The sequence below is a fragment of the Pipistrellus hanaki genome (genome assembly GCF_964339955.1).
Source record: "Pipistrellus hanaki genome assembly, chromosome: 5".
NCBI classification, from domain to species: domain Eukaryota; kingdom Metazoa; phylum Chordata; class Mammalia; order Chiroptera; family Vespertilionidae; genus Pipistrellus; species Pipistrellus hanaki.
In genome coordinates, this window is record NC_140507.1 from 60,691,375 (window position 1) to 60,717,773 (window position 26,399).

A 26,399-nucleotide genomic window follows, 5' to 3' on the forward strand; every position below is an offset into this window, starting at 1 on the left:
AAACATCTAAGAGTCTGGCAAATCTAGAGATATAGCACCTGAGATTTATTTACTTCACCGGTAAGCTGATGGGCGACATAGGCAGGTTGAAACACTACAATAGTAATTTTGATTTATTGCTGGAGGCTGAGCAGGGACCGGCTTGAGAGTAAGGAATTCTTGGAGGCTGAAGTCAGAGGGGAGGGGCTCACACTGGTGAAGGCTGTTCTTCCAAGACCTCAGGGGTTCTCATGGAGAGTGTTTAAGACAGCTCTCCACAAGGCCCTGGCAGCAGGAGTGGAAGAGGGGCATCATGTCTGCTCAACTCCTTCTTCCTACCAAACTCCTGGTCTCTGGGGATGAGGGATAAGGACCTCATCAGAGGGCAAGGTGGATACTCTGTGCCAGCACAGGGAAGGAACTGTGCTCCCTTGGGAACTGGAGTCAAGCTGGGATATTCTGCCTCAGAGAAGAGGCCTCTGGAGGCATAAATTGATGGGGACACATAAGATTTGATTTTGACCCCATGCTGAAGGCTGAGTGTGGACTAGCATGACGACGAGGAACTTCTGGATGCTTCCACCCTATGGAGCCTCTAGTTGCCTTGGGCTTGCCTTCTAGAAACCCAAAGAAATATCAAACTGTGCCTCTTGTAGGAAAGGAAAAGAGTAACCATTTTGAAATAAATCCAGAGTTTTCTCTATTATAGAGACCTCCTTATGGGAGGAGGAGGGGGAATGAAAAATAATCTCCCAACTGTAGCCCCTCCAACCTTCCTATTTTACTGAAGGAAACAAACCAACAAACCCATAAATAAATAAATAAATGCCATAGCCGACAGGGGATAAAGCTCTGGAGACCTGGGCTGGGAACTCTGCAGTTGGAGAATGAAGTAGGGCTCAGGAATGGAGAGGCCTCTATGCCCGGAGGAGGGAGAGAACCACTTCCCTAAGACACAGATCCAATAAAGACTAAGACAATCAGAAAATTAGAAAGCTCCTCCCTCCTCCAATACCAGACCAGCACTCTAACATGCCTCCAATAATAGTAACACTAAATAGCAACTAAAACAGCTGCCAGATGCTAACTCACTGTGAGGAGTAGTATACAAACGGAAGCTCCTGAGAGAGGAGAGGACAAACAACAACACAAGAGGAAGCTGAAATGTCTGAAATGGCATCTGCTCCAAACATAGTGACATAATCCACATACTAAATGCTTAAGCTGTAACATTTCCTCAGTCAGAATAGCAGAAGAAGGAGAAGAGAATAGCAAAATATTTAAAGAATAGTCAAGATCTTTTCAAATTTAATATCAGACACTAAGCCCTGACTGGTGTTGCTCAGTGGTTGGAGCATCATCCCCTACACCTAGAGGTCTCAGGTTCCATTCCTGGTCAGGACACATCCCTAGGTTGCCAGTTTGGTCTATGAGAGATAAGCAATCCATGGTTCTCACTCACATTGTTTTTTTTTTTGTTTTTGTTTTTGTTTGTTTTAACCTCTCTCCCTTCATTCTCTCTAGTCAATAAACATATCCTCAGGTGAGGGGGGAAAAAAATTACACACAAATATGTCAGATACCAAACCATGGATACAAGAAATTCAGAAAATGCCTAGCAAAATAACCAGACAATGCAAAACAAAAGCAAGTGAACCACACATACCACATTCAAACTGTAAAAAAAAGTCAAAGAATGTTAAAGAAAGCTGGGTTGGGGAGTGCTCACCTATAGAGAAACAAAGAAAAGAATAATAGCCAACTTTTATCAGCACCATGACAAGTAAGAGAAAACTGAAGTGAAATCTCCATAAACACAAATTCACTTAACTTCAACAATTATTCCCTAACTACCATTTATAACCACGGCACTGGGGAAGCTGTAAGGAGCAGGGTTCGTGGTTGGGGGGAGGATGTACACCTCAGGAGAGGTAACAGGGACAGATTCAACAGGAGAGGAGATCAAGGCAAAGCAGAATCAAAGAGCTCAACAGCAAGTGTTCACTCGGAAGCACGGACGAATTTGTTAATATTGTGGAGAGATAAGTCTCCATGTGCCTCTTCCGGGTCAACACATTTCAGCTTTTTCCTTGCACTATCTTTTTAAAATATATCTATGGAGCAAATGGACTTGGGAAATTGGGCTCGTATCTACCTACAGAGATGAAGGCAGATGTGATGCTCTCCAGGAATGTCAAGAAGTCTTCCTCTGGGGCAAAGGTTGGGCATGTTTGCTACCAGCCTCCTTATCACTCAGGGTTTCCTAAACTTGGATTTTTTTTTTCTGTTTGTTTGTTTGTTTTTTCAGCTGGGGCTGAAACCCACTGTGTTCACAGTACCCAGTCCACCTCTCTCCTGTGGGACGAGAGGTTAAGGGGAACAAATGTGAGCCCGAACCTTGTGCTGTGAGCAATCACGCCCTTTGTCTAGGTGTTACCTCTTTGCTATCAGCATCTGAGAAACTATGTAGGTTAACTTGTTGGCTTCCAAGTAGGGAAAAATCCCAGCCCTCGTAAAATAGAGATCCTTGAGGAATAGAAGAGATAATTTAGGAACTGTGCTAAGGACATTTTATCTACTTCAATTTAGTCTTCAAACCCAGCGGATTCATTTTAATGATATGAGAAAATAGGAGACTAAAAATTAGAGTGTTTCGCTATTTTTTTCAAGGTCATACTTCAAGTCAGTGGCAGGATCACTAATGTAAGCATATGGATGTCGAACCACAATAGTACCTGTGAGTTTAAGCACCAGGACCCATTGACTCCCTGGATAGTTAGGTTTTAAATAGACTTTATAATGATCACAATTTTTAGAAATGTAAATTGTAGAACTTGATCTAGTACATGAGATATATGCAGAACGACAGACAGAAAATGAGGCCAAATGCAAATTTGATACCTTATTGCAAGAATGCCTAAAGTTACAGAATTTTAATAAAAATTATTTTGCCTGACCTAGTTAAATAATTATACCAATATGTTATATTTAATGTGTATACAGACTAGAACATCAAAAGGTTTTGCTGATATGTCTGAATGTAAAGTATTTTTCATAAACAGATAATGTTATACTTTATCTTTGCTATATTTATTTGAGTTTACTGTGATCATCAACCACTGCTATGCAGATCCTTTAAGATATGTCTAGGGTAGTCTCCTTTGAGTTTAGATATATTAAGTGCAAAATAAACATTGTCTAAGGTTCTTTCCAATGCTCTCAATATCTCAATGCTCTTCTACATCTTTGGCCCTGACCTGAAAATTCTTTCTATATTTAGGGTTGATGCATATATAAAATTTATGATTTAAGTGAAGCTGTTTTTTCTTTTCCCTTTTATGTTATTAATCCTCACCTGAAGATATTTCCCATTGATTTTTTAGAGAGAGTGAAAGGGAGGGAGAGAGACAGAGAGAGACAAAAAAACATCATTGTGAGAGATACACATCCATTGGTTGCCTCCTGCACATGTGACCAGGGCTGGGAATCAAGCCTGCAAATGAGGTACATGCCCTGGACCAGAATCAACCCCAGACCCTTCAGTCTGTAGGTCGATGCTCTATCCACTAAGCCAAACTGGCTGGGGCTGTTTTTTTTGTGTGTGTTTTTGTTTTGTTTTTCCTTTTTTAAAGCTACCTAAGTATAGGTATTTATTGGTTTTTAGTGAGAGAAAGGTGCGCGCGTGCGCACGCGCGCGCGCGCGCGCGCGCGCACACACACACACACACACACACACACACACACACACACACATTGATGTGAGAGAGAAATATCAGTTGCTTCCTGTATGTGCCTTAACAAACCCACAACCTAAGTATATGCCCTGACTGGGAATCAAACCTGCACCCTTTTGGTGTATGGGACAACAAACAACCTCCCAGCCAGGGCTCAAATGAAGCTGTTTCAATCCACTTGTTTATGACAAGGACAAAAAATAAGATTTTTTGTTTGTTTGTTTTGTTTTGTTTTTTGATAAGTTGTTTTGATGTGGGAATGAAGTAAGTTGAGTCAGGATGGTATTATCATATCATCTGTTAAACTTTATAAGCACTCAGCAATGCAGAGGGGCCCCACTGGAAACTTACTGATAAGAACATGTAGAGATAAAACAATGGTAAGGGGACATTTAGATGATAAATACTGAGAGTTTGTGAAGACTATTTGAGTTTCAGCCTGGGCAGGGCACACACTGCTGACCTAAGTAGTAACTCTGAAGATCTTGATACATTTGCTCCTGACCTGTCCAAGGTGACTGTTGGCAGGGGTGCTAAACCACATCAAGGTCTCTGGAGTCATAATCCTCAGAGCAGCCTATCATGTTCAGCAACACCATCGCCTTCCTTTCCCCAGCAATGTGCTCCAGCAATGAGGGGCTTTCGTTTTTGCACTGACAGGAGGATGTCAACTCACGGTTGGTCAAGACTTCTCCCAAGAAACCAAACTTTCATACGAGTAAAAAGTGCACTTTTGTTAAATGTGGACTTTCTTTTATAAAAAATATATTTTTATGAATTTTTAGAGAGAGAGAGGAAGAGGGAGAGAGAGAGAAACACTGATGTGAGTGAAACATCAATCAGCTGCCTCCTGCATGCTCCCTGCAAGGGATGAAGCCCACAACCTGGGCATATGCTAACTAGCAGCCTTTTGGTACATGGAAGACACTACCAACTGAACCACACTGAACAGGGCTGGACTTTTATTTCTTTATCTCCTTTTGCCTGGAATGATTGTACGATTAAATCTGTCATTTGGATGGAATATGTTTTTTCTTTCTTTCTTTCTTGGCTTGTTAAGAGATATTATCCTGTATGCTAGTGGCTTATGAATTATTATAATCCCCACTATGAACCTGTGCTAAATAAATTGTTGGCAAAGACAACAGTCTCTGAGTATAATTTTGCAACCAAAAACAAAATGTAGCAAAACAATATACAAAATACATGGTTTGTCCATAGTCCAGGTTCATACCTATGAATCTCATATTAACCTAACTACATAAAATGTATATGGGGATTTAGAAATCATTTAAAATGTCAACAATCCTTGGATAAAGTAGATTAATCTTTCAAATGATCATTCTGCATTTGTGATCAAACAATTCTTTATAATAGAAAGAAGTACTACACTAAAGGGACCTAGAAGCTCTGGCCTTTGTAATCTTGATTTTTTTGAGTTTTAAAAGCAGAAAACTGTAGCATTAATTTACTAATTGAAGAGGAGTATGCTTATCTACTTATGTAAAGTCAGAACCTAGAATTTAAAAAATGTAAAGTGCCTATTATCTTTATTTGGGTTACTTGAACACATATCTTTGGATCATTTTATGCACATCCATTACTGAATACATTAGGAGAACAAAGGAAAACATTGGTTTCTCCCACTATATAAAGAAAATGTACTTTTATTAGTTGGAATATATTTCAAGTCACTTTAAAGAATTCATTCAGCTGTTAACACAGTCAAAACTTACTATGATGTCAATTTGACCTCAAATGTAGGAAGTCAGAAAGATTCAAGAAATATTTCATTTTTGCAGTTTGTCTCCCTTTTTCTAGAACAGAGATGACATTAAATTGAATTTCCTGTACTACACAGCCTACTGAAGGCAAGTTTTCAATGTAAATGACAACTGAAAGATTAGAAATGATATGGAACTAGGTTTTACATTTCCCTTTCTCTTGGACTTTGGTACTGTGCAGAAATGACATTCACAGCTTTCTGTACTCTTTTTCCATAGTTGCTAGCATTATTCTGTACTTGTTTTGCCCTGACAATCCATCAAAGCAGGATTAGTTTAAATTCTTCTTGCTTTTCTTTCTACGCTCAATTGAACACAAATGATCCTTATCCCCTGGTGATATGATTTTTAAGTGAAGTGTTCTTCTTGACATATTAAAATAAACATTGTACAGAGACTTCCAGCAACACAAAACATAATTATTGTTTATTCACAAGGGATCCTCTTTAATGGATACTGAGCTCATTTTGTAGTTTGTGGAAGCTTATGATAAATTAATACAACATCACATATATCTTCTTATTCAAAAATGAGTTTTAAAAAGCAAGAAGTCTTATTTAAGAGGAATTTTAGTGCAGGGTTGTGATGTATTATAGGTATACACTTATTATGACTACTACTCAAATGTTTTTATAGCTTCCAAGGAAAACAATAAGACATGGATATTGAACACCAACGTAGGATTTACTTCAAAATTAAGAGTGATTTGCTGAGCAAAATGTATTCAATTATGTAAATAGGGAATAGAGATGAAGGATGCAAGAGATATTGAATACTTCAATTAAAATAAAATGATAATTAATTTTAATTATAAGAGGATTGATTAATATATTCAAGGTCATGCCTGAATATCCTCATTTGAGCTATGGTAGAGCAAGTGGATTGGGAGACGAGAGTAGGGAGTCCAGGAAGAATCACTCTGCAATTGACTCTAGGCTGGGGTTAGGCAACAAGTGTGAGATTTCTGGAAGACAACTTTCTTCCAACAGTTGGTGTCTTTCTGCATATTGCATAATATCTAAACACTAGCTTGAAATTAATTTTCAAATCAATTAATTTACTTTTAATAATACAATCAGCTAGGCACTTTACTAAAAGCAATGCTGTAATAGTTTTTAAATTCTAAATTTTATCTAAAATATTACTTATTTTAAGTAAAGAAAATATAAGTGGCATAATTGAAGTTCATAAGTTGTATCTGTAATAAAATATTCATTTTGAGACATTATAATATAGAATATCAAATATATCATATTTAAGAAAATACATGTTTTACAATAAATATTTTATATGCATATCTGTTATTGATTTTTTTAAAAAGGATAAAATGAATTATTTTCATTAAAGTCCAATGATAATAATTGTTATATTACATGATTCAGATGGTTATAAAATATGTGACAAATGTGGATATTAATGTTCTCTAAAATAGTCCTTGATTCAAAAAATGCTTTAAATTGTCTTCTTTATCTATAGATGTAAAGAACTAAAACTAGCAGCTATAGAGATATTTTCAAATGCATAAATAATATCTTAAATATAAGAACATTACCATTCTAACCACAATAAATAATCAATGAAAAGTTGAATTGTATATTGTAGCACATATTGGATTCATTATATTCCATTATTTTATTAGACATTGAACCAATAAAAATAAAGATTTAAAACATTATATATAATCAAAAGAAAGTTTAATTTATGAAATTATTTAGTAGTCATCTTATACACACATTCACATTCTATATGGGGTAGAACATTTTAATTAAAAAGATTAGTGCTAATTATCTGACCAGCTCCACAGTGAGCCGAACTATCACTATGTTCCCACTAATCAGCTGCTTGCTCCAAAATGGAAAAAAAATGGATATAAAACACTTTTCTGACACAATAATTCATAGAAGGAATTGCTTTAGATTTCTTATATATGGTAAACATGTAGGAAATATACATATAATGTTACAATTAAGATAAATGTAGATCTATAGGAAAACATTACTTGCTATAATAATAGAGGCTAAAGTTCACTTACAATATAATTATTGCTCGATATATGTATAAAATTAAGCTACACTGTATACATAATGCATAATGACATTTACTACAAAACATTTTAGTAGAGAGAACAAGTAAAACTATAAAGATGTTTTCATCACTTACCTCTCTTTACATTTCTGCTTGTACTTGTTAACTTATCTGAAGGACATGGGCAATGGCCTTCACACCTGACTGAGATCTGTTTTCCTAAGACACAGGCCTGATATTCTAGTTTGCACTGTATAAGAAAAGAGAAAAAATATATTTAATTAAACAGTAAAACATTGAGAAAGTGACAACAGTATGCTTGTGATTCTATCATTTATGCTATGGGGAAAGATAAATGAACACCTGAGCTAAAATCTTAATAGTGTCTTTTCTTAAATGTGACTTTTGGGGCTAGTATTTTAAATGTTTCCAGCCTCAATGTTCCCATATGAATAATTGGGATAACACCTAAACTACAGTGTTTCAAGAGTCAAACAGCAGTAGCAACCATGAGCCAGGCTCTCCTCAGTAAATGTTAACAAAGCTGAATAAAATTAAAGGTAAATGATCAAAATTACTAAGGCACATAAAGATTTCTTTTTGTTTGTTTAGTTTTGGTTTGGTTTGATTTTCTTTGTAAACATTACTCTTTGTTAGTATTCTAAGCCACGATATTGATAAATCATTCGTAAGATAATATTTTATAAATGCACATTTGATATGATTTTAAAAATTATAAAACTGCTCCACATTTTAAAGAGGCAATAACTATCTTCCTCCCCTAAAATAAATTGATCTTGCTAATTCTAAAGTAATGTGATTTCTTTAGTGGCTACCCCATAACTTACCCACTACAAATTATTTTAAGAAGAAATACTGCAGACTTTCTGGCTCCCATCGACAAATGAACCAGTGTCTAATTTAATTCAGCTTCAGCTAATACCAAGAGCACCGAATCCACCCAATGACTAATCAGATTACTCACATCTGTGCAGCATGTGTTTTTTTTTTTTTTTTGTCAAATAACTCTCCCTGGCAAAATTCTTAATTAGCCCTACAACAAATGATTAAAAACTATTGCACTTGAAATATATTTGCAATGGTTTAGTGGGCCTTTTTGGAGGAATAAGTTATTTCAAAGGTATCATTTTTTTATAATTTAATATTTCAATAATTAAAAATGATCTTGTCATGTAAAGTCACAATAAATTTTAAATGTAATTAATAAGTCCCTATAGCTAATAAAAAGTTAACATAGTTAAGAAATTGTGAGTGCTTTAAGGAAAGCCAAATAAGTTATATAAAACGTTGAGACTTCAAATTTAATATTATTTCCTGTAAATTCTTGTAGCTTCATATTTCAGAAGCCTGGATTTGGTCATAATAAAATTCTGACTCATGACATAATTTAAGAAAAGTTCAGCAGCAATTATAAGAGGCATATGAGCAGATAAAGTCAAAAGTCAATATTAATTGTAGCTAATATTAAATTTGAAAATGTTAATTCCCTTCAAAGCTGTTATTCTATACTCATTCACATTTTAAATGTGGTTAATTTTTAGCAGTGATATTTTTATTCCAAGAAAAATGGAAAGTTCAAGAAATACTTAAACAGCAAAAATACATGATCTATTAATTTATTAAATAGAGAAACACTTTTTTTGCTCAAAAGTTGATCACTGATTATTTGTAATGTTATTAGACAAATAACAAGAAAAAAGCACAATCTTTATAAAATTTGATTTCATTATCAACTTTTACCTTTTGGCTAATTTTTTTTGACATAATTATAAATTCAAAATGTCAAAGCTGTCTTTAAGAGTTGCATATAATGAAGTTATAGCTCTGCAAAAAAAATTACTTCATAAGTGAAACAATTTTTCTTCACAATGATTCTACTGAACTTTTTTTTATGTGTTTCTGTAGAAAGCAACAGAATCAGATGTATAGCAAATACACACCATGTGTATAGTTGTATGAATTTAGCTTCCTGAAGTCAGAAAACCATTTAGTTTTGTTTACTTATGGATTGATTTTGGAAAAAAATTGTGAAGAATATTATTCAAAGAATAGTAGGATATCAAACGTAGTTGTATTTTAGAAAATTTAGCTGTTTCCACTGATTGCACTTCCAATTAATAATGTTCAATTTACTTAATTATCACAAAACTGAAATATTTATAAAGGTATAAGTGAAGCAAAATATCACATAAAGGGCATACTCATTAGTCTATAATTACCCCAAAATGCAAATACAGTAGAGAAAGACATGATTAATGCATTCTTGATTAAGAACCTGGGTACTGAGAACACTTAAATTATGAGTTATTGTGAAAAGCAAGCCTGCAGAATGATTTTTCAATAGTACACGTTGACACTTATCAGCAAAAGGAAGTTAGTCATTTGCTTTAATAACAATGAAAAAAAAAATGACCTAAAAAGGAGAGATCTGGACTGTTCACAGAAAAGACCCCAAAAATCATTGTCAGCAAACATTGGAAAGTCTACTGTTACAGGTTTTTATGGCCAGAGACTCACCATTGTCAAGGTAGATGGCTTAAACCAGAGGTTCTCAGATAGGAGACATCTAGAGACTTTTGTTGTTGTTGTTATTACAACTAGAGTATGGAGGGAGATCTGCTGGTGTCCACTAGATAGAGGTAAAAAGTGTTGCTAAACATCTTACAATGTGTGGAAAATGGGAGTAGAATCCAAGATGGCTGCTCGGGTAGGCAACTAGCCGCAGCCGCATACAACAATTTTAATAAAATACAACTAAAATATAAAATGGACATTACCCAGAACTACAGGAAAGTCGACTGACTGGAAATCCTACAACAAGAAGCAAGGAGAAAACCAGAAGGAAGCACGGAGGAGCTGTAAAAGCCTAAGGTACGGAGACACGCGGCGCGCGCGGAGAGGACGGAGCCGGAGAGGAGGGAGGCCGAGTGCCTGGCGGGCGTTCCCTAGCGGAAAGGAGATAAAACTCCGACTGTGCTGGGCCCCTGACTGCTCTGAACCCCAGTTCTGGGCCAGACCCCGGGGACTCAGGCTCAGCCAGAGGGAGCTGGGCTGTAAGTCGGAACCCCGGGGTAGCGGAGAAAGGAGGTCCCGGAGGCGCGCACACAGTGCGCAGAGAAGGGACTGCCGGCTGTGCCGCGGGATTGCCCTGACGGGAAGGAGACTGGGGCTCCAGACTGCTGTGAACGCCACCTCCAACTCCACTTCCAACTGAACTGAACCCCAATACCGGGCTCATTGTGGGAGAGCATAGACTGTTTGGCAGCAGGCGAAAATCGAGGGCACCTTTCTCTCAGAGGCGCCGGCAGTGAGCACTGAAGGACCCGCATAGGGCGGGGCTGACGGAAGCCAAAGCTGCAGGCTCCACCCTGAAACCCCGTCCCATCTGTAACTGCGAAATGCGACAACAAAATAGATCACAAACGAAAGAAATGGAGAACAAAAAGCGTCTGGATATAGAGTTCAAATCTACGCTTATAAGGTTTTTCAAGAATTTCCTAGAAAAGATGGATAAGGCCTATGAGGATATGAAAAGAGATCAACTAGAATTAATAAGGAGTCAACAAGAAATGATAAGGGATCAACAAGAAATAAAGAATACATTGTCTGAAATAAAAAATATTCTACAGAGTCCTAAAAACAGAAGGGAAGATCGCAAGAATCAAGTCAAAGATTTGGAACATAAAGAGCCAGAAGACACTCCTCCACAGAAGCTAGAAGGCAAGAGAATCCAGAAAATTGAAGATAATGTAAGAAACCTCTGGGACAACTTCAAGCGAACCAACATCAGAATTATGGGGGTTCCAGAAGATGAGAGAGAGCAAGATATCGAAAACATACTGAAAGAAATAGTGACAGAAAACTTCCCCCACCTGGTGAAAGAATTTGACTTACAAGTCCAGGAAGCGCACAGAACTCCAAACAAAAGAAATCCAAAGAGGACCACACCGAGACACATCATTATTAAAATTCCAAGAGCAAAAGATAAAGAGAGAATATTAAAAGAAGCAAGAGCAAAGAAGGTAGTAACTTATAAAGGAGCACCTATACGATTGTCAGCTGACTTCTCAACAGAAACCATGCAGGCCAGAAGGGAAGGCAAGAAATATTCAAGGTGATGAATAGCAAGAACCTACAGCCAAAAATAAGCTACCCAGCAAAGCTATCACTCAGAATCGAAGGCCAGATAAAGAGCTTCACTAATAAAAAAAAGCTAAAGGAGTTCATCACCACCAAACCAGAATTATATGAATTGCTGAAGGGGGTTCTTTCAGAAGAGAAAGTAAACAAAGATAAAAATTATGAACAACAAATACGTAATTATCAACAAGTGAATCTAAAAACCAAGGAAATTAAAAAAATCTGATGAACAATATTAACTGTTGAATATAATAGAATCAGAGGTATGGAAGGGGAGTGAACTGAAGATTCTTGGGGAAAAGGGGAGAGGGGGGCGTGGGAAGAGACTGAACATAAACTGTGCACCTATGGATGAGGACAATGGGGAGAGGGGAAAGGGCAGAGGGTGGGGTGGGAACCTGGTGGAGGAGAGCAATGGTGGGGGGGGGGGGAAGGAACATTTGTAATAATATGAAAAATAAAAACTTATTAAAAAAAAAACAAAAAAAAACATCTTACAATGTGTGGATGAGCTCCCAAAAATAAAGTGTTATCTGAACTCAGATGTCACTCATTTCTAGATTGAGAAGCTCATCTTTAGGCACTGGTCCACTGGACGATAATGAATAGATTAACTCAACTCCCAAGATCTCTTTCCTTTTTCTTTAGGAATGTTTACTTGGGCATTCACTAAAGTAGTACATATAAAATAAACCCAATGGTACAAATAAATTATCAGCTATAAGTTCTTTATGCAGAATAACCAAAAGTACAAATCAGCTATAACTACAAAATACACAATTGATAAACAACTACTTTCTTCAGGTCACCACTATGTGTCAATCACTGTACTAAGCAGTTTTATCCATTACTTTGCTGATCATCAGAAGATTAGTCCTAGCTCCTACCCAGATTCTTTGGGTATTGGAAAGATTATGTTCTTCCCTTGGACATTCTACTTGGTCGGACTGCTTTTATAAGCCACCCAGCAAACTGCATGGCACTCCTACTTTGGGGCTCCACAAACCCAGTGAGTCAATTTCAGCTGTAAGTCTCTCTTGACACTTTTCAGATTCTGCTGCTGCTATTCCAGTTCCATCGGGCCACATCCTTGTGTTCTTTGTCACTAATTGGTGTCAAATGGTTCACTTTTGGGACTATCCGTGGTTGGACAACTGTGAAAACTTTTATCAAAAAACTATCCAATAATGGGCTGACAGGCAAGGTATGTAATCCCTCTCCCGTGTTCCTTATGGTCCACAAGCATCTGATATTTGCAAGCATTGGGATGGTCTCTTCAAAAAATCTACTGAAAACTATTTCAGAGGCTACCTCCCTCACTTTAGTGCAGCAGATTAGTCAATGAATATCTCTGTATCCAGAAAGGAAACGTACTCTCTCATCTGGTTCCTGGGGAATTAACAGGATGGAAAGAGGTTATGGGTACCTATTTGAAACATTCAGGGCTTTTCTTTCATTCCCTTAACAGTAATTGCAGGCTGGTCTGTTTGCTGTACTCTCCGAGTGGCAGCCTAAGCAAAGGGGATTTGGGAAATCAAACTCAATTCTGGTTCAGCCACCTGGCTTCTCTAGTTGAATTAGCATGAAATCTGATCACCCTGCTCAGAGTTTCTTGACAGTAGTCCATGTAGGCCAAAGCTGGGAACATAATATAGTTAGTTTGTTACAAGAATGCTTTTATAGAAATGGCACATAGTTTTCATGGTTAAATATAATTTTCTTCTTCCTTTTTGAAAATAAATGATGCATCACTGAACATGATTATTTCCTTACCTATAGGTGTGCATTTAAATATGTTAATAATGAATTAGTAAATTAAAAAAACACTACATTTTTCAACGTATTATATTTCATGTACATCCAATATTCGTAGGATAAAATAAATCCAGGATTAAATAACAAAATAATTATAATTTATTTTTACTCAATATTTTCTAAGAAATATTTAAACGTTATGATAATTCAGTGATTATTTCTAATTTTTCAAATTCAACTGAAAAATATCATATTTCACATTTACCTGGTAATAATATTTACCCCAAATATGTAATATTTACAGTAGAGGAGCATATTAATTAATTTCTCCTGAATTAGTTTTTTTTTTTTTTTAATTGATCTTAGAGAGAAAGGAAGGGAGAGAGAGAAACATTGCTCTGCTGCCTCCTGCAGGATGAACTGAATCTGCAATGTACCCTGACCTGGAATTGAACCTAGACCTTTTGGTTCACAGGATGAAGCTCCAACCAACTGAGCCACACTGACTAGGGACTGAATTAATATTTTCAGATTGAGAATAAATCTCTCTCTCAGTCAATTTATAAGGAAATAACTGATGCCCATAGCAGCTGGAGCACTTTAACTCCAAACTTTCTCATTTCTGTCAGATGAGTTTCATGCTTACCACTTTTTGGTCCCTAAAATCAGTTCAAATATATTAATATAATAACTATATAATTTTATTAAATATGACTTAATATGATCAAATATTAAGACAAATTAAAAGGCTGGGATTCCATGAAACATTGCATGGCCTACGATAATATAGTCAATGAAGGTGTGCTATATCAAAAAGTTTGTATCTAAATGAATGTGTAAAATGCATTTGAAAGACCAGGAATACAGTTGTATAAGTTATGAAATATTATGCCCTTAGTCTGCTTTGCAAAATATCTTTTAGCTTCTTGTTACATTTTAAATGGAAAATTTAAAAATTCATATTTTTCCAATAATAAAGAAAATAGAGTATCTATTTTGCACATTGATATGTCTCAGAGGGGATAAAATTAGAGAGTGTTGGAAGCCAAATCAATGTTAGGAGAGAAAAGGTTTTCTGACAATTAGAAAGTCTTTAAAAAATAGACATTTATCTCAGAGAACATGATATCTTATCAGGGACTTGCATGTTATATAGAATTTTGTCCTAGATGTCCTATTGAGTTCTTTTCAAATCTGAGTTTTTTATGATAAAGTTAACTCACATTATTTCTTTTGATGCTCAGTGATTTAATAAGAGCTTATCCCAGCGATTCTGGTAATATGCTGGAGTTGTAATCTTGATCAAGTTGGCATAACCAAGCAAAATCAAAATGCAGCTTTTGTTGAAAAGCAGTTCAAACAGAAATAGTGCACATATATTTCTGACTGTTGATCTTCCAACATAAAATTATCTCAGCTCAGACAAAATATTCAAGAGAAGGTAGACAGGACCATTAAACACCCAATACAAATAGAGGTAACATCAAAATGGTGATGTGAAAGAAATTTTCTATCTTTCAAAAAAGTACATATATCTATTAGAATCAGGAACTATTGTTAAAAGAAAGCAACAGAATACCTCAAATATGGAAAACAGTTAGTGATGAACAAATAATAGGACAAAACTGAAACTTAAAATGGAACTTTCTCAAATTGCAATAAAAGGTAAATGATTCTTATTTAATGCTAAACTTATTGTTCTGTTTTATATTTTTTTAAACTCTCATATTTAAGATTTCAAAAGCAATAGTTCTTCTCAATCATGGGCATGTGTAAAATTCACACAGGGAGCTTGTAAAATTCAGATTCTCAGGGCCCCACCCCAAACAACATAAGTATTGACTCTGGCGCCAGTATAAAATTATAAGCTTTCTGTTTTCCTTCCCTAAACACACACACACACACACACACACACACACACACACACACAGATATTTCTTATAAGCAATGTTATGCCTAGGAATTCGCCATTATTAGGTTCAATTGGCAAGAACTCCATAAGTAAATATGATAGAATCAAGTGTTCAAAATCATCCAACATGTTGTCCCCAGGGCATTTATGTTACAGATGCCCAGCTGAGTTCTAGGACATTAGTATTACTTATTGACTTCTGCTCAGCAAATGCAGGATACAATTTACACAAGTCAGTGACAAATATATCCATGGTCAAACACAGATGCTGTATCAGAGAACAATTGTTAATTCTTACTAAAGCCTGACAATATAATCAAAATAGAATTTGCCTGAAGTAAAGTAACAAAGACCTTCATCCTTTATGTCAATTTCAGGAGTGATTACCTCTCCAATTAACCTTAAACAGACTTATGTTTTGATTTTTTCTGGCATTACTGAATTTACAAGAATTCAAAATAGATTGGTTCTTTGAAAAAGAAAGACTAAGTCACTTCTTAAAAAAGGCAATCATTTTTTAAATAGGAAAATAAAACACAGATAATATTACAAAAATACTTCTCTTGAAAATTGCAAAAGTCTCAATATTTTTCCAAGTAAATCTATTTTTCCATAGTTCATCAGTTCCTTTTTTTTGTTTGTTTGTTTGTTTTTGTTTTGTTTTTTGTGTGTATGTAAACAGCTCTAAATACTCTGCTTAGGATTTCTAGACAAACTGACAACTTCAGGTTTGAACTCTAATAAAATAATTATTCAAAATTGGTCCCATTGTGTAATAAGACATAGTTTCTAAAATTATATCCTCGTACTATTAGGTCATTTGCCTGAAGTCTTCATTTGGATACCCTCTGTCTCAACCCATCCCTCAACTCCCGGGTCTGCTGTACTTTGTAATGACATCACCTCCACTTACATTGTAGAGTGGAAATACAATTTGCAATTTCTACTCTCTAAATTGAGCTGAAGGTAATGAGGGAAGATTGTGGGTCTGGAATAGAACCGATAGGCATATTCTTTATAATACCAAAAACACAAAAATCCCTGCATACCGGTGCTCCTGCAGATACAGAACCACAGGAAGACTTGGAGAGCAGGACTGGGCTTCCTTCCTAGATGTGGGGTCACACTCCCTGTGCTGAGAGTACCTGGCTCCTGACTAATCCTTATCATGTGAGGATTACTCAACTGGGGGATTAGAAGCTTCGAGCAGGAGCTTCGTGGACCACACTGAGTTTAGGATTTGGAGCTCACCATTATTGTGAGCTTAAATGCCTGCATGTCCCAAAAAGCTATTAATTTAAACTTGCCGTGTAGAACAAAGTTGCTTGTAGAACAGAGTTTGCTTAGTCTATCAACCAAGATGAGCGAACCAGGAGCCAAAGAAAGACCCTGTGTTCCCTGCCCCAATCTTCTATTCTTATCTCTTGGAAAACAGATCCTGGAAAAATAATACAATGACCTTCTCAAGAAGGACTTGCCTCTGTGGGCACTACTCCACTTACAAGGGAAAAAAAGTTGAGTGCCTTACATTTAAATCTAATAAACATCTACAAAGTAAACTTCCAATAAACTCTAAAAAGGAGAGTTTGATATAAGTTCTTACTGGGCTAAGATCTTTATTCAGTTTTCATTGTTTTCTACAGCCTCACTGATAGTGCACACATGTAAGATTAGGATTAGCGATCCAAGGTGGAGAAATCACCGAGTTAAGTTGAAACCAATAGAAAAGAGGGTGGTGATTTGGGGTTATGAACAACTCACATTCATTTGAACCATGCTCCTTATATGTCTTCCTACGTAAATGAGGCATTTATTGAAAGTGATACCTATGCAAAAATATTGACTTAATAATTCAAGAATGGATTGTTCAAAACAAATTTATTGACAATAATAATAAGAGCATATGGTTTGTAATGTGGGCTTCAGAGTGTGCCCGATAGAAAGGAGAACAATGGGGAAACCCCATGGGATTGGAAATGTATGGGAATCAATCTACATGTGATAGGTATATTTAGTTTCAAGTAGGAGTATGCTAATGTTTTTCTCTAAAATCATCAAACAATGCTTCCCATATGGTCTCAACAGATGGAAATCACTTGTGAGTGTAACTCTGTATACTTTGAAACGAAATTGCGAAATAACTGATCATCTATTAGTAGCATCCTGAAGAGAGCTCCAAACAAGCAGGTGCTAGACTAATGCCAGCCCTCTCCAGGGACTATGGCGTTCTGGATACAAACATATCAATTCTGCCGGCACATATGTTTCTACTGTCGAGAAAGACATGCATCTGCATCAGCTGGATGCCAGTAATAAAGCCAATCTGTCTCATGATGCAACTTGTTCAGTGATCCATCTTATCAAATAAAATTATGATTAAATGTGGCTTCCCATGTTACTCTACCTACCAGTTTGAATATTATAAGATGCATCCTTATTTGTAAGTTAACAAATTAGTATAATGATTGGCACACCCTCATCCTGTGGAATGTGATAATGTGAGATAGAGTCATTCTCCCTGGTGCTGACAGCATAAATTTTCTAAGCCTGCAAAGCTAATATTCACCAAGATCAAGGTCATATTGAAAAGATCAGTGTCACACTCCCTTCTCTCCTAGCCAGAACTACACCATTATATACATCTTATAACTTTATCATGTAGGTATATGGTGGTTTAATTAAGAATACACAGTACTTGGCACCCTGTAAGTCCTATGGATATATTTATTGATTGAATTAATAAATCTTATCATTGTAGTGCTCTTATCAAGATTAGAAACTATAAAATGCAAATGGAAGTTGTAGGAAAATATTCAACAAGACAAAGTATGGTTCATAAAGAGTTACCCACAGAACAAAATGTTCAAATAGCCCCAAATTTTTGGAACTTACCTTGCAAGAAAGAACTGAGGTGAGGTTATTTTATATATATATCCTATTTAATGTGTATATTCATAGGGTTCCTTCAAAATATATTAGTGTATTTAATTATAGGGTAAGGCCCCACTAGGGATACTACATATTATGCTTTAAAAACATATTTTACATAACAATACACATGTATGTATTCCCAAAGTTTCAACTAAGAGGTTGTGAGTCCATATTCATTTGTCACATAAAAGAAAGAAAGAAAAAACAACAACTCATCAATGTCTTATTAGATACAGTTCTTAAAAAATTCAAAATATATATGTATATATAAAATACTACTGATAATATGCAAATTGTCCCCTCGGGAGTTCGACTATGAGAATGGGTGTTAGATCGCTTGCTATGATGAGTGCTGACCATCAGGGGGTGGTGTGGAACATGGCAGATGACCAGCAGTGGTGGCAGGGTGCTGAGGAAGTGAGGGAACCAGGAGGCAGGGAGGCAGGGAACCTGATTGACCCTGATCACTGGCCAGGACTAGGGACCTTACTTATGCACGAATTTTGTGCACTGGGCCTCTAGTATTTGAATAAAATAAGGAGGCAGATTAATGTAGAGGAGAGGACACTAAATCAGAGAAAACATTAAATTTTGTTATTTTTCTCATCCTTAGATTTTTCATTTGTTAAAAACAAGTTTTGGAAGCTTAAAGTAATATAGAAAATAACATGAGATAAAAGTAGTAATGATATTGACAGATTGCACCTCTATTGATATAATAATAATATTAACATTATTATATACATGGTAATAATTTCTGGTCTCTTTCTGATCTCTCTCAGCAATTAAGATAATGTTGGTATTAATTTTTGAGGGTTTAGAGTGTTGACAACTTCAGCATTTCAAACTTTAAAAATTCTTATATAGGGGAAACAAATAGACATTGAATCATATTTCAAATCAGTGAGGTTATCCACATTATTTCAAGTTAAAAATTGTTTGGATGATCACATTAGAGAACTAATAGACCTAAGCACTTAGTCATAAACATGAGTTGTGTATTATATACCAAACAACTATAAGATTCTTTACCTGTGAAGAGTAGGTGTGACCGTCTGAACCACAAACGGGGCTGGAATAGACCATCGGGCACTGTTTGCAGGTGGATGATACCGGGCCCCTCCATTGCTTATGGCCTACTCCTGCATCTTTCATACTGTTAACAAAAATAAAACAACCAGACTTAATGCATTTATTTAAAACCAAATACATTTATACTCACATCACACATTTCCACTGTCACTCCAAATCTTGAAGGTAAATTAGAATCATAAACTATTTTTCTCCTTTACCACTTATTAACCTGTACAGTGTCCTTCATTATAATATTTTGTTTCATATATCAAGGGGTCCTTACAATAAAATAAGAATATATTCCTTAAAATATTCTGCTAATTATATATGGACTAGTTATATTTCATTATATGGATAATTTGTTTTAATTTATACTTTGACAAACTTTTCATAGACGGAGAAACAAAAATTGCTCAGCAATAAAGGATTCATACAACTGAGACTCCCTAATAGCCACCCTAGTATTTTGTCAGGAACAGTCTCAGAAAACAGACGCTAATCCACAGGAACCCAATGTGCCTGAAAAGAGAAGCAGCTTACTTTAGAGGACAGAGCTACCCAGCACCATACCTTTACAGAAACCAATATTTAGAAAGCCAAATTAGTAGGTTTAGTGATAGCCAGTCCTCTTTTTATTGTGTAGAGATGCTTCCAAATAGATCTATTAGCCTTTGATCTAGAATGACTAGGGAAAAGCCATACTCTTCCGCTATCTTCCCTTACATTTATTGTTTTTTCCACTTTGTTTAAACTGCATTATTGCTCTGTCTGTAACATGTGCATAATTTACATAGAGCTGGTTAGTAAAGGGCCTAAAACTAAGAATATTTAGAAATACTCTAGTAAATCAGTACTCATTCATTAAAGTTGTTTATAGAGGGTACTATCCTTTCTATAACATGAAGGGAAAAGATGATTTTTTTTTTTGCTTTAAGTTTTATTTTCATTTAATAAGTTAAACACAAAAAATAGCAATCCCAAGACTATTAAGAAATATATTAAGGATCTTCATTATAGGAAAAGAAGTTCAGACTATATGCTTCAAATTTAAAAATGCTTATTGCCCTGGCCAATGTGGCTCATTGGTTGGGCATCATCCCATGCACCAAAGTGCTGCCCATGTGATTCCTGGTCAGGGCACATACCAGAGTTGCAGGCTCTGGTGTGGAGCAGGGAGGCATAACAGGAGGCAGCAGATCAATGTTACCTTCTCACATCAATGTTTCTCTTTCTCTCCCTCTCCCTTTTCCTCTCTCTCTGAAAATCAATTAAAATATGTTTTAATGTCTATTATTTTCTCTTCCCCCTCCTCCCTGCCTCCCATTGCTTGTCTCTCTCAAGATTTTCATAAAACCTATCATAATTCCAAATACATTTTCTTAATTTCAATTTTGCAAATTCTGCCAAAAGACCACTTTAAAATCTTGTGTGGCCAGAGTCCACATTGTAAAGAGATACAAGGGAAAATGTAACCATGCTGCTATTACTCATTAATTGATTGGTACAAAATTCTAATGGAAATTAAAACAATGACTGGAAAACTTGAAGCAGTATTCCATACCACTTCAAAACCTATAAATTACAGAAATGGAGTAGAGAGAAATAAAACATAAAATATTCTACTTGTGTTTTTCTTTCACTTTCTGTAATCAAAATGAGGCATAAAATTATGCAAATTATCTGCTTTTCAAATACATCAGGAGTAATTATTACCAAGTTCAGGATTCTAAGCAATAGAAGGTACTTTATCAGAACTGGATGTATATACATTTTTTTGCTTTGTAATACATATCTATATCTATATCTATCTATGATATTTATTATATACACATACACTCTATTCTGCCATTCAAGGCACTAAGTAGCTTCACAACAATATACATGTAATTATGTTTCTAATAGCTGAAAACTAAACTAACAAAGATGAATTTATACTGTTACTAGTGCTTCTTTGCAGGACTTGTTTTGAGGCATTTGAGTCATACCATCTTCTTGTTCCCTGAGCTACCTTCTTGTCTTTCTGCTTTCCCTTAATTCTGGTCTCAGTATGAATCTCCAGCACCAGTCATGGAGGAAAGCACATCAGTCTCTTAATTTTCTAATAATTACAATTTAATTACAGCTACATCTGTTAAATCAAGTATGATACTTGGTTTTATGTTTAGTTAATCATGTTGTACAATTTAAAAATATAATTTGAACATGATTTCCACGTGTTAGGATGAACTTTGATTTTGGGGAGACCATAAATGATGGTACCAAAATGATTAGCAGAAAAAAAATCTCATTCCAATTTGATTTAAGTTTTATATGTGAGCATGTTATTTATTAGTCTTGGCAAGTCAGAAACCTCCCTAGGTCTTAATTTCTTCATTTATACAATGCTAAGCTTCATTATTATGGATCATTTGATCCTCAGAATTCCATGAGTTTATAAATTCTTAATAAAACTGCTAATATGGAGACACTCAACAAAAATTAGAAGCACAAACACTGTATATTGGCTATATATTATAATTTTAGAACTTGAATCACTGTTATCAGGTGAAACAAATATTTCATTATGGTGTGCAGGATGATGTCGAGTGAGGCAAGAGATTGTTAGGAATGCTGAAGTTGCAAAACTCAGCTATCTCAAGGTGGCAAATGAAAGATAAGGAGGGAGCTCTATCTTGTCATAACTAATGGAAGAGGGAAGATAAAAAGAAGGTTGTGTTTAAAGGGGCATGCTTTCCACAAAAAGCATACCTAACAATCAAATAATACTTCTATTATATTAAGGGACATTGTCAATAAATCATAAAGATAATTATTTCATATTATTTATTTCTTCTAAAATCTTGCAGTTCCTGGCTCTGATATCACATACTATACCCATTTATTCTTTAGGCCATAAATATACAAACCAAATAAAATACCAACTTATTTCTTATGTATTTATCTTATAAGGGAGACATACTGATGTCTCCTAATTCCTAATTTTGTAGGTGTATTTGCTTCTCTCTCCATGTGCCTATATTAACGTAATTCTTAATGACTTTGCTTCAACAGAAGAATCTGATTGTAGTCTGATAAAAACAGCATTCAAAAGAATAGAAATATTCTGTGAAAATCTCAACTAAAGGCAACCTGAAATATTTCTTGACTTCTCAATACATCTAACATTTTAATTCCTTTAAGCAGTCATGTTTCTTGCTGTTGTTGTTTTTGTTTTTGTTTTTGTTTTTTAAGTTCTGCCTGAGTTGTGGAGAAATTCTTCCTTGAGACACAGCTACTAAATCATGATCTCTTCCCTATGGGCTACAACTCTTCAAGAAATAAGGCTGCCCTTACTTTTTCATCAGGGGCCTTAGGGGAAAAAATAGTATAAGTGCACTAAATTATCTTTTGGAGCAATAAAATTAAAATAAATTTAGCATGCTCTATTAAACATGATCTATTTAACAGAACTTATTAAAATCATAGTGACCACAATATGCTTTATATGGTTTCTCTACTTGGTATGACAGTAATTTGACCAATGAAATAAAATAGATGATCTATTGATTTTAATTTTAAGTAAAAGAGATACCATAAGGAGAGATCAACCAAAGGATTTGTATGCATGTATATAAGCCTAACCAATGGACACAGACAACAGGGGGGTGAGAGCATGAGTGTGTGTGTGGGGGGGAAATAAGGGCAGTCATGGGGGAATAAGGACACATATGTAACACTTTAATCAATTAAGAAATTAAAAAAATAAAAAGTAAATCTTAAGTCATACTAGACAATATCATTAAATACATAAAAATGAGCTAGCACAGCTTATTCTGCAATATGAACAGAGAATCTACTTGCTCTATATATTTTACAGAAAAAGATTTATCATAAAAGCCCACTTATAGACATATTTTAAAATACAATGATAGAAGAAAATAAAATACAGTGTTAGGAATGATTAATAAAATGTATCTTTGAAATCTATTCCTAACATAAATTAAATTAACAAGTGAAAAAAATGACAGCATAGCTGCTTCAAATTTTACTTAAAGAAAGATTCACTACCACCAATAAATGTTGCCTAGAGACTATACCTGGCTAATTAAACCTGAAATTTACATGGTGTAATAAGTAGTACGATACCATATATGTGATTCTGATTTAGAAAATAAGTACAGAGGAATATGTGAATTAATTCTATTAAATGTGTTGACAGGTATATTTCACTCCAGATCTGAGCATATTAATATGATTGCTAAGTCTACATTGTATGACATCGTATATTCAAAATAAACATCTGGAAATTTTCAATTATTTATGTTCACAGATAAAGCAAGCTTTCAAACATTAACTGTGAAGTTGCTTTAACCTTAAACAGTTCTATAATGTCAGCACTGAGCAAAGAATGACTAAAATTTGAGTTCACAAAAATGTGTGATTCTTAAAGGTCAAGGAGATTCTATATTTGAAAAAAAATGTGTTCACATTTAAAAAATAACAATGACAGATATGCAGCTAAAAGAAAAAATATTCTACCTAAAAAAAAAAAAAATGACTTTGAAGCAAAGCAACTTTTACCAAAAGACATGAGAAAAGACTTATTATTCAAAATAGTTTTAATATATAAAAAATATGTCTTGATTATGAAACATTCTTTTGATTTGTTTTTTTAAACAGAAGCAAATATTTTCTCTACTGCTCAATAAATAGACCTGAAAGCTTTATCAGAAGCATTCAACCATTAAATATCACAATTTATTTAAGGAAACAATCCTTAAAGGTCATCCCAAACTCAGGGAAGGGAAAGAGAACTTTTTCTCCATGTCTTGTCTTCATGGGAGTCATTGCTACTGCTTCATGGGAAAAGGAAAGTTATAGAAATTAGAGAGGATAAAGAAAGCTGGCAAATTTTGCTTGAGTCTGATTTATAGATGTCGAGAAAAGACGACGAGTACAAAATCTTCTCTATACATGAGCTTTCACAATGTTTTTCAAGTTAATTAGTAAAATTCAGATGTCTTAAGTTTTTTTTTTTTTTTTTTATCTCAACCAGATTTTAATCATTTTAAACATTGTCCTGAAAGTATGTGTTGATGCCTTCTGGTGAAATCAGGAATAAAGTAAGATTTGCCAGACAAGGAAACAGTCTTCAAGAAGTTCTATCTTGGTAACTGGTAGCATATATAAAAAGTTATCAGAGAGGCCTTTTAAAATACTTGTATTATTTTTATCTATAATATATTGTTACTTATAGTTATAGCTATAATTTATCTAGCATGTTCTAGGAAATGAATTAGGTACTATCACTAGCTCATCCAATAACTTTTTATCTTCTAACCTACAAATAGTACCCATGTGCCCTTCTAAACATTGTTCATATATTTATTCATGAATATACCCGGCAATGTGTTCAGGAATTATTTTAGAATCTGGAGGTAACACGTGAATAGAGTCATTGAATTCATGGATATTAGAATTAGTTTGGGAACAAAAAAAAAATAGGCCTGGCTTGGAGTGAGATTTTCCAGTGGTTCAGGAAGTAATAAAAATACATTGAGCTTATTTGGCCAATTTATATTCATCTTTGAGGTTCCACCTTTGATGCCATTTCTAAATTTTTTTTCTTACCTCCCAAGAAAATTTTTTCTACAAGTTTGTGTCACACATACTCCCTTCAAGTATTACTTATCAATTCTATTTTAACAGCCAATATGGTTATCTTTTTTTAAACCTATACTCATGCTCCCCGAATTCTGAGTCTCTGTTTTGCTCCCATGACAGTTGCTCCATTAGGAGACATGACTGGGCCAAATACCCACTTCTTCCCTACTTCTGCAATTTCTCCTGGATTTGAAGTTTGGAAGACAATGGAGTCACTTTAAGCAAAGGCCTACATTCTGTAGCCTAAAAATACTTCTAACCTCTTTAGAGTCTCTCAAATCACAGATAAGTAGAAAGCAGGTGGCCAGCAACAGAGCTCACATTAATTACAAGGGATTGGACATAAATTTAACAAAAGCATTCTCTAGAATCACCACGTCAAACATTCTGACACATTCCTGATTTTCCTTTAGTTAGGTGGTGCATGCAGAAATGGAGTGAATTGTTTTTGTTTCCTATATCTCCTATAACAAACTACCTACACTTTCTGGCTTAAAACAACAGAAGCTTAATTTCTTAGAGTTAGGGAGGCCGAAAATCCAATAGCAGTTTCATCGGACTCTCTCAGGGAGTTCTAGGTTTTCTGGTGGCTGTCAGCATTCCTTGGCTTGTGGTTGCATCTTTCTCTGCTTTCTATTCCCACCCCCTCTCCTCTTTGTGTTTTTGTCAAAATATCTGTGTCCCTCTTATATAGATACATTGTGATTGCATTTAGGGCCCATTCTAATAACCCAAGAAAACCTCTCCCTCTCAAGATCTTTAACTTAATCACAATTCTCACCATATAAGATAAATCTTCTTTTGACTAATACGATACTATGCACAGATTATAGCAATTAAGAAGCAGATATATCTTTAGGGCCAACATTTAGCTTACAACAGGGAAGCTACTTAGGAAAACAGACATTTTACCTTTCCACAACAAAAGAGCTTCAGTAACAGTGTTCCTGGTTTGGAGGGATGTCTTAATGAACCCTATGTATACATCTACACTATGTATGAAGTCACAGTGTATTTTGCCATGTGATTACTCCCATCAATCCTTTTACATCTAAAGGACAAATGTTCCATGACTATATCTTGGGACTTTAGAGTATCGTCCTTCAGCTAGAAGGCTGTGCTCCTGTGCAAGTGCATACTTCATCCTAACCCTGGAACCATCGCCAGACATAACTGATTCTTCTGTGAGTGGATATAGAGTCTGGGGCTTCTCAATCAATGTACTTTTATCTTTCCTATGTCTCAGTAGATTAAAGAAGCATTTTCACTTTACTACTACTTTTTAGAGAAATTGAATGCTACAATTGAAAAGACTGGAAAGCAATCAAGTTAACATTTTTTTTGGTGGATAAACACTAAAAATAACAGTCATATCAACATGCCTCATCTGACCCTCAATTT

At 35.1% G+C, this 26,399-nt stretch overlaps 1 protein-coding gene across 2 annotated transcripts in view; it reads right to left on the reverse strand.

Moving 5' to 3' along the window:
• Positions 1–26,399, reverse strand: part of SPOCK3 (SPARC (osteonectin), cwcv and kazal like domains proteoglycan 3) — a 302,561-nt gene that overhangs the window by 64,904 nt on the left and 211,258 nt on the right. For both annotated transcript variants that reach the window (XM_084884339.1, XM_084884338.1), the window contains exons 5-6: positions 19,314–19,437; positions 7,658–7,772 (exon numbers count right to left, since the gene is read on the reverse strand). In XM_084884339.1, the coding sequence (XP_084740465.1) occupies positions 7,658–7,772; positions 19,314–19,437 (239 nt within the window). The remainder of the gene's footprint in view (positions 1–7,657; positions 7,773–19,313; positions 19,438–26,399) is intronic.